The sequence below is a fragment of the Xenopus laevis genome, chromosome 3L (assembly GCF_017654675.1).
Source record: "Xenopus laevis strain J_2021 chromosome 3L, Xenopus_laevis_v10.1, whole genome shotgun sequence".
Taxonomy (NCBI): Eukaryota; Metazoa; Chordata; class Amphibia; order Anura; family Pipidae; genus Xenopus; species Xenopus laevis.
Genome location: NC_054375.1, coordinates 134,951,875 through 134,961,875, shown reverse-complemented (window position 1 = coordinate 134,961,875; position 10,001 = coordinate 134,951,875). Strand labels below are relative to the sequence as shown.

Here is a 10,001-nt window from a genome sequence, read left to right as displayed (position 1 = left end):
ATATATATATATAATATATATATATATATATATATATATATAATATAATACTGACCTTTAACATCTGACTGTTTTACCACTAAACGTATAACAAATATAGGGGATTTTTAATGTGCACAACTCCCAGATTCCTCTACTTGCCTTGGCAAGTGACTGGGACTATAACCTGAGATGCCTGCGACTTTCTGTTGTGCAGGGAATTATAGTATACGTTGCAGCACACTTTACTCCAACTAAGGATTATGGGACTAAAGTGGGTAATGTAAAAAAGTAGCAAAGGTTGCAGCAGATCTTGTAACCCCTAGCAACCAGATGTCTGCTTTCAATCAGACAACCAGGAAATGCCACCTGACTATTGTTGCCATGGATGGCACAACTGTATAATGTGCTAGAACACTGGTTTGTAACTGATATTGGTTTGCACAGTACATAGCAATTTAGAGAGATTAAGGACCATTTCAAGACCCATTTATAGAAACCCTTTATCAGAGTATAGTGAGGGTTGAGCTGATTATGACTCTGATACAGTGTATTGGATCTATAGCATATTTATAACACCCTTTGTTCAGTTGAAACACAAACGAGAGAGGCCAGAGTTAAAATAATAACAATAATATGAATTTATTCAGGAGATAACACAGTGGAATAAATATCATCACTGATTGAGTTTATAGCACCAGAAGAAGAAAAGTCAATGCGCAGCATCAAGCCACACAGTGCTCTGCTACATATCTGTCTTATTAGTTCTTGTGGGCTGTGCCCCATCCCCCCATAGCCTTCTAATGGGGGGTTCTCCTTTCTCTGCCCGATGCAGCCCTGGGGCATCTCCACCTGCCGTGATGGGCACCAGTCTCTGCAGCTTCTTGAAACAGTCTGGATCTTTAGCTTTAGTGGTACAGTCTGTCAGAGTGTAAGCTCTCTGGCCAAGCATCTCCAAGCTGGAGTGTGAGCTCTTTACTCTGGATCTTTAGCTTTAGTGGTACAGTCTGTCAGGAGTGTAAGCTCACCTAACAAAGCTGGAGTGTGGGATCTCTGGACTCTGGATCTTCAGCTTTTGTGGCACAGGCTGTCAGGAGTGTAAGCTCTTTGGCCAAGCATCTCCATGGGGTGTGTGCTCTCTGGACCTTTAGCTTGTGGCACGGTCTGTCAGGAGTGTGAGCTCTCTGGCCAAGCATTTCCTAGCTGAAGTGTGCCTCTCTGGACTCTGGATCTTAAGCTTTAGTGGCACAGTCTGTTGGAGTGTAAGCTCTCTGGCCAAGCATCTCCAAGCTGGAGCGTGAGCTCTTGGAGCTAGTCTCTGAATACTGGAGCATCATATATCAGGATGCCTGCGGTTAGAGTGTCAGTTCCGCGGGCCAGCCCTTCAGGTGATGACCTTGAGAGGAATCTTGCGGAGCTTGAGGAACTGGAGGATCTTGTCCCTGGTCCTTTGTCTGAGAGCCTGTAGCGCCCGGCCTTTCTCCTCGCTGTCCTGATCGATGCAGAAGATGATGCGAGCTCTGGCTTCGGCTTTTTTGTCGCCGGATTTTTTGAAGAGTCGCTGGAGGGAGTCCTGGTCGACCCCCTGGAAGATGTTGTGCGCGGCCGCCTTGCGGGAGGCGGTGTCGAAGTGATAACCGTGCACGGACGGACTGACTCTCAGAGACACGGACATGACTGACGCTAGTGCTGCTGCTAGTTCTGCACACGACTCCTATGAAACGATAGCACAAGTGCTTGTGAATTGCTCCGTGAGCTCTGCCCGCTTTTATATCCTGTCCGAGCCTTTATGGCTCCGCCCACTCTCCTCCCGGGGAGGGGCCGGGGATCTGGCAGTAACCCTTTCCTCTCCCCAGGGAGTTCTGGATACAATTCTGCGCAAACTCCCAGTATCTTGTGCGAGTAAGAATTTGGAACATTCTTCATCTGCGTTCTTCTTGGGGTGCACAGTTGGTCTCTTCTACTCTTTGCTCTACATTGTCTGTTACATTAAGTATCCCTATGGCAGTTATTACCGCTGTAATATTCCTTATATTGCATTGTATACCTCTCTGTAACATTAGTCTGCCCATTCAATTGCCCCTGTGTATGTGTGTAATATATATATATATATATGTGTGTGTAAACCAAGCTTTACTTGTTATCTATAGAACTCCCAGGGTAATGCTTGTATTGTATTTCTATAGTACTATAGCCTTGCAATATTACTATACTTCTACATAATGCCTATACTTAAGCTCTTCAGGCTAGGATTCATCTGTTGGGTATATGATATTGGAGTGTAAGCTGTGCAGGCTAGGATTCATCTGTTGGGTATATGATATTGGAGTGTAAGCTGTGCAGGCTAGGATTCATCTGTTTGGTATATGATATTGGATTGTAAGATGTGCAGGCTAGGAGTCATCTGTTGGGTATATGATATTGGAGTGTAAGCTGTGCAGGCTAGGATTCATCTGTTTGGTATATGATATTGGATTGTAAACTGTGCAGGCTAGGATTCATCTGTTGGGTATATGATATTGGAGTGTAAGCTGTGCAGGCTAGGATTCATCTTTTGGGTATATGATATAGGAATCTGTTTATTTTGGGAATATAATATTTATAAGTATCTGTTTATATTGAATTGTGAGCTTTGCAAACTAGGATTTTATCTGTTGTTTATCTACACAGAAAGCAGACCCTGCAACTGCAGGGGGGCCCAGGAGAAATAGAGAGGCCCCATGAGCCCCTAAATTATTAGCAGTGTCAATATATTGGTATAACAGGTCACCTCTGGAGATTTTGGGGGCCCTACAATTAATTTGCGTAGGGGCCCCGTAACCTCTAGTTACACCACCACATATGACCCTGCATCAACACATCAATGCAGTCCTTCTTGGACAAGATTTTCAAACCTTCCTAATTGGCATCTGATCAATTTTCAGCCATATGACAGTTGGAGAGGTCCACCAGTGTGTCCTTTACATGGCCAATAAGCTGTCAACACAGGTACCAAGTTATCATCTTTTATTGGACCATGCAAGGCCCCCTTTATACCAATATATCTCCAGATACTTGTACAGTTACTCACAGTCAGCTGCAATTTTAGCCAAGTGTTATCCGTGTAGTGGTTCCCAGGATACTCCATCCTAGGCATCCAATTAAATCTATCAAATCATCATAGAGGGTTGGGAATCATACACTAGGCAGATAATTAACTGCTATTACGCTTTTATTTTTGTCCACACAACATGTTTTGGGCGTTAAAGACCCTTTCTCACTGAGATTTGGGCATATCGGGGAAAGATCCCAAACAAGCGGATCTCCCTGTGTATGACCACCTTTAGGCAATTTATGGGAGGAGCCAAATTGCACTAATCTGATCTCACTTAACTATAGAAGAAACAGACCCTGTAACTTTTTGGGGCACCATCAGACTGGGGGGTCTGACACTGCCACCTCTCCCCCCCTACACACACACCCCCCCCCCCCAATGCGTTCCTTATTTTCTGTACTGTTCTTGATTGGCGCATGGAGGAGATCAGAGGCCGCACAGTCTTATGTGGCCATGGATGAAAGTCTGGACTAGCGGGGCCCACCAGGTTTTTTCCCGGTGTCCCGGTATCCTGGCCCAGTCCTACCCTTGCGTGCGGCCCAGGGAGGTGCTGTCTGATAAGATCATTTTAGTGACATGGATATGCAATGTTAAAATCAGGAACATTAGAACAGGGAACAGACCCTTTGCTGGGGATCTCAGGAGGAATAGGGGACTCAGTATCATTAACTGATAAACACTTTATTTATGACAAATGTATCATTCACAAAATGAATTTGCTGCAGGGCCCAGTTACTTTACTGTAATCCAGAGACTCTCCTGTGTCAAATAAAAAAACATGCTTCAAACCCCCAAATGTTTGACTCTCATCCCGGCAGAAACCACCCTCTCCCGGCAACTTGTTATCAGCCTCACTGGAAACATCTGCTGAGCTTTACTGGTCGGGGTAACGTGTTTAGCAATGTTGAACAAGCAGAAGCTCTCCACTCTACCTTGGCATTCAGCGAATGTAAACTGGCTGCAGTGATTCAATGTGTGTGTACAGTGATTCAACCTGTAACTAAGGAAAACAGGGGAAAAGGAAAAAGATTTAGTAGAAACAGCTGCCATGCTTCATCGCCTGGTCGTCTTGGGGCTGCAAATAAAGAGAAGCAGCGAATAGAGCAGCGGCGTAGGGAAGGTGAGGGGGTGTGGGGAATAAATTCGGTTGGACAGAGCTGCTCCTGTGTATAGGAAATGGCACAACAGCACTAGAAGACCAACTGTATGGGTCCCTGATCATTTTAGTCTTCAGGGTTACAATAAATTGCATCTATATGCTAGAGCTTTCCCTTAAAGGGATACTGTCATGGAAATAACAAATCTTTTTTAAAACGCATCAGTTAATAGTGCTGCTCCAGCAGCATTTTGCACTGAAATCCATTTTTCAAAAGAGCAAACAGATTTTTTTATATATTCAATTTTGAAATCTGACATGGGGCTATTCATATTGTCAATTTCCCAGTTTCCCCCAGTCATGTGACTTGTGCTCTGATAAATTTTAGTCACTCTTTACTGTTGTACTGCACATTGGAGTGATATCACCCCCCCCCCTTCCTCCCCCAGCAGCCTAACAAAAGAACATTGGGAAGGTAACCAGATGGCAGCTCCCTAACACAAGATAACAGCTGCCTGTTAAGGTGGCCATAGACTCAAAGATCCGCTCGTTTGGCGACAACGCCAAACGAGCAGATCTTTCCCCGATATGCCACTAACGGCATGGCTATATCGGGGGTAATTCGAACGTTTGGCCGTATGGCCGAACGATCGAATTACGATGCGCCAAGTGGCTCCGACGGGTCGGTCGGTTAAAAATCAAACCTTCCCGATCGATATCGTGGCCAGATATCGATCGGGAAGACCCGTCGGAAGCCCCAATACACGGGCAGATAAGCTGTCAAATTGGTCCAAACGACCGATATCGGCAGCTTTATCTGCCCGTGTATGGCCACCTTTAGATCTAAAAACAACACTCAATAGTAAAAGCCAAGTCCCACTGAGACTGATTCAGTTACATTAATTTGTTGAAATTCTATCCTAAAGTGTAGGCACAAGTCACATGATTGGGGCAGCTGGGAAATTGACAATATGTCTAGCCCGATGTCAGATTTCGTCAGTGATTTACACTCTAGCCGGCAGGGAGGCAGTTCAGGGAGATTAGTCGCCCGAAGAAGAAGTGATTTGTCGCTGGGCGACTAATCTTCCCAAGTAGCTTTGTGTGTCTCTGCCTTTACACTTCAATATTAGAAAAACGATCAAACATATGTATATATTCATTAGATTGTAAGCTGTATTGAATAACAGGGCTCTCTATACCATCTGTATCGGCCTGTAATTGTACAGTGCTGCAGACTATGTTGGTACTATATAAATACCTGTTAATAATAATAATGATAATGGTATGGGACCTTTAATCCAAAATTCTCGGGACCTGGGTTTTTCCACATAACGGATCTTTCTGTAATACGAACCTCCATATGTTAAGTCTACTAGAAAATCACTTAAACTTTAAATAAACCCAATTGGTTTTGCTTCCAATAAGGATTAATTATATCTTAGTTTGGATCAAGTACAAGCTGCTGTTTTATTATTACAGAAAAAAAGGAAATAATTTTTTCAAAAATTAGAATTTTGATAAAATTGAGTCTACGGGAGACGGCCTTCCTGTAATTCTGAGCTTTCTGGATAACGGGTCCCATACCTGTAACAATAGGGATGTTCATAGTCAGTATATACAATGTGATTTTTCTACTTCAAACAGGGCCCCACCTTACAGTGTTGATCGTGATCTCTAATTTCAGCCCCAGGTGAGAGAGAGTATGTCTTTAAGATGTTACCGAGCTACAAATAGCAGCCTGGCTCTATTGTCCACTTGATGGGAGTGTGAGTAGAAATTAGTGCTTTTTCTTAGAAACTCATTCTGTCTGTAATTGTTACATTTTACCCCAAGAGAACAATAAAAAGAGAGGAGCTCAGTTACGATTTCCTAAAGTAAATAGACATCCCAGGGCCAGCACTTTGATGTATTTTAATCCTACTGAAACAGACCTTTCTGTTGGAATTTAAAGGGTAACTATATTGGCCACTAAATATTGCTAGGAGCTCATGAACATGATAAATGAATGGACATCACAATGGTTTGGGGATTAATCATTTCAGCCTGCTGCTTTAAATGGTTGAAAACTATGCAGTCTATGTCCTTTTGTGTGTGACTGAAGAATATGATTTGGTACAAAATTCGGTCGCGGTTTCCCGTATTTAAAGCCCCAGCGCAGCATTTTTTCCAGAATTTCACAGGCATGTTGCGGTGCCCAATTTCTGCCCCAATGTTGTCACTTCTGTCATGCAGCATCAATAACAGCATCAGCACCGGATTCACGTAGCACAAGTCAGTTGCATAATAAGGCAGTGTTAAAGAAGGATGAAAACCCCCTGATTGATTTTTAGGGCCCCATCCAGAAACACATTTAATGCACCACCTATAAGCTGCCCCCCTTGCCCCCGTCCTGGCCTGAAAAAGCAAAGTAGCACCCAGGCTGGTGGTCTTCATGTCTGGTATAAAGATTCACAGGCTTTCATCTCATGAAGGAGCATTTGCAGTGATTGTTTACCTTTAAGTTAACTTTTAGTATATTATAGACTGGCCAGTTCTAAGCAACTTTTCAATTGGTCTTCATTATTTATTTTTATAGTCTTTTTGAATTATTTGCCTTTTTCTTCTTTTTCTTCAGCTTTCAAATGGGGGTCACTGACCCCAGCTAAAAAACGTATGCTCTGTAAGGCTACAAAGTTATTGTTGTTGCTAATTTTGTATTACTCATCTTTCTATTCACACCATCTCCTATTCATATTCCAGGCTCTTATTCAAATCAGTGCATGGTTGCTAAAGCTATTTGGATCCTAGCAACCAGATTGCTGAAATTGCAAACTTGAGAGGTGCAGAATAAAAAGCTAAAGAACTAGTGATGGGCGAATTTGTTTCGCATCGCCACAAATTCGCAAAGGGCGATTTTGACGCCATCGCCCATTAAAGTCAATGGGTTCCGCTAATCGTCAAAGTTCACGCCGGCATCAGAACGATTGGCGCCATCGAAAAATCTTTGACGCTGGCGTCAGAACCGCCAAAATGTTTCCGACGCAACAAATTCACGCCTGGCGAATAAATTCGCCCATCACTATAAATAACTCAAAAAACACAAATAATAAAAATCAATTGCAAATTGTCTCCGAGAATCTACATCATGCTAAAAGTTAACGTAAAGGTGAACAACCCCTTTAATAATGTACATGCTCCTGGTTGGTGATCAGAACCAGGGAGTTTTCACAATGGACCTGACATGGCCAGAAATAGCAGCCACCAACCTTCTGCTTTACTCTGCTGCTTTACTCTGCTTTCTCTGCCCAGGCATGGGGCATGGGGGCAGTTGATGCGGGAGTATTAGATGCAGTTTAGGAATGGGAAGGTGGCCCATTTATTAATCACCTTTAATACCAGGGTTCCCTTCATAATTAGGCTGGACCAGCCCATTGGCACTCACTTCTGGAAGCTGTAGTCAAACAAAGATGCCGGGACATGCAGTACAAAAGCTGGCGGTCATAGGTTGGACATCCCTGATGTATATAATGGAAATATAGGTAAGCAATGGTTATAATGGGGTGATTCTGGGGACCCAGGGCAAATGCTGTCTCTGCCCTACCCTATAAGCAATTATCCCCGGGGGACTCCTTTCTATATTCCTAATGCCTCATGCAGATAACACGTTTGCCAAAATATTCTGGGCGACGGGTGGGGAGAGAGACTAAATATAGAACAAAGAGGTGGATCAGGATGCAGTGTATATAAAGTGTTTACACACCACGAGGGATGGGAGTAGTTATGTTTAACAAGAACATCAACAATAACACAGGCCTCTCTGTCCTCACGTATAGTCAGCACAAGCGCAGGCACTATGGCGTCTGTAAGGAGCACTCAGATCTTTTATACATCATATATATATACTGTATATATATTTCACACCACAGTGAATAGGTACAGAAGAAAGATGTTGGCACGTTGCACTTTTTGCCGCTCGTTTAAGCCATTTTCTGCTATAAAACTGGTGGATTCTTTGTTGCTGAATTGTGCAAGCAATGTTTAAAGGGGCCCTTCACCTTTAAGTTAACATTTAGCATATTATAGATTAGCCAAGCAACTTTAAGCAACTTTTCAATTGGTCGTCATTATTGTTTATAGTTTTTTTTTATAATGAGGGTCATTGACCCCATCTAAAGTATAAATGCTTTGTAAGGCTACACATAAATTGTTATTGCTACTTTTTAAGACTCATCTTTTTATTCAGATCCTCTGCTATTCATATTTGAGTGTCTTATCCAAATCGGGTGCAATTGCTAGGGTCATGTTGACCTTTGCAGCCAGATTGTTGAAACTGCAAACGGAAGAACTGCTAAATAACTCAAAAACTACACATAATAAAAAACTAAAACCAATTGCAAATTGTCTCAGAATATCACCCTCTACATCATACTAAAAGTTAAATCAAAGGCGAACAACCCCTTTAATTCTTCCATTTTGTATCTTGCTTTACATAGTACGGATCTGATAACAGCTGGATACATATCGGTGCCGCAGAGATTTTGTGATTATGGAAGTCGTTGAAATTTAGTAATAATAGTTTGGGTATTTGTTTTCGCATTAATTTTGGAGCAATAGACTTTTGGCATTTTAGCACTTTAACCCAGGCATTTTAACCCTTCTGTATTATACTGCTACACTGGATCTCTGGGCACCTTAAAGGAATACTGTCATGGGAAAAAAAAATTTTTCAAAATGAATCTGTTAATAGTGCAGTTCCAGCAGAATTCTGCGCTGAAATCCATTTCTCAAAAGAGCAAACAGATTTTTTTATATTTAATTTTAAAATCTGACATGGGGCTAGACATTTTGTCAATTTCCCAGCTGCCCCAAGTCATGTGACGTGGGCCTGCACTTCAGGAGAGAAATGCTTTCTGGCAGGCTGCTGTTTTTCCTTCTCAATGTAACTGAATGTGTCTCAGTGGGACATGGGTTTTTACTATTGAGTGTTGTTCTTAGATCTACCAGGCAGCTGTTATCTTGTGTTAGGGAGCTGTTATCTGGTTACCTTCCCATTGTTCTTTTGTTTGGGTGCTGGGGGGAAAAAGGGAGGGGTGATATCACTCTAACTTGCAGTATAGCAGTAAAGAGTGATTGAAGTTTATCAGAGCACAAGTCATATGACTTGGGGCAGCTGGGAAATTGACAATATGTCTAGCCCCATGTCAGATTTCAAAATTGAATATAAAAAAATCTGTTTGCTCTTTTGAGAAATGGAGTTCAGTGCAGAATTCTGCTGGAGCAGCACTATTAACTGATTCATTTTGAAAACATTTTTTTTTACCCATGACAGTATCCCTTTAAGCTTCCCAACATGCTTTGTAATGAGAGCACCATGGTTCCTGCACTGGCAAATGGCATCTCTTTTGGCACAGACATGCACACGCTACCTGACTATAGGCCACCATGCCCATTTTAGGTAATTACTGGCACATGGGGTGTTTTCAAGAATTTTGATGACTGCATTTCGAAGTAACCCAATAGTAGGGCAACAAAAAAAACATTTCTAAGCAACTATGTTATAAAAAGTGCCCTTAAAATAACCAAGGGTAGCTGTTTGGCCACCCCTAGGAATGAATAGAACACGGGTGAGTTTTTATCCATTAAAATCTAAACTCGCATTTTGATTAATCTGTCTCTCAATATATGATAGACAAAGTTGTGGGTGTATCTGTATTATACACAGAGCAGTGAATGCATATTAAATACAGAGCAGTGTATCAGTATTATACACAGAGTAGTGATGTAAATAAATAATACACAGAGAAGTGAGTATATACATATTATACACAAAGTAGGATGTGTTTCTTTATACAC

The 10,001-nt window shown here is 42.1% G+C and overlaps 1 protein-coding gene across 1 annotated transcript; it reads right to left on the bottom strand.

Annotated features, from left to right (window-relative positions):
• Positions 1–596: 596 nt before the first annotated feature.
• tcim.L (transcriptional and immune response regulator L homeolog) lies at positions 597–1,736 on the bottom strand. Its single transcript, XM_018253471.2, has one exon. The coding sequence runs from the start codon at positions 1,652–1,654 to the stop codon at positions 1,364–1,366; it is 291 nt and encodes a 96-aa protein (XP_018108960.1). The 5' UTR covers positions 1,655–1,736; the 3' UTR covers positions 597–1,363.
• Positions 1,737–10,001: the final 8,265 nt, after the last annotated feature.

What these genes read in the sequence shown, in the direction of transcription:
- tcim.L (XM_018253471.2), bottom strand. Translation starts at nt 1,654, where the DNA reads ATGTCCGTGTCTCTGAGAGTCAGTCCGTCCGTGCACGGTTATCACTTC.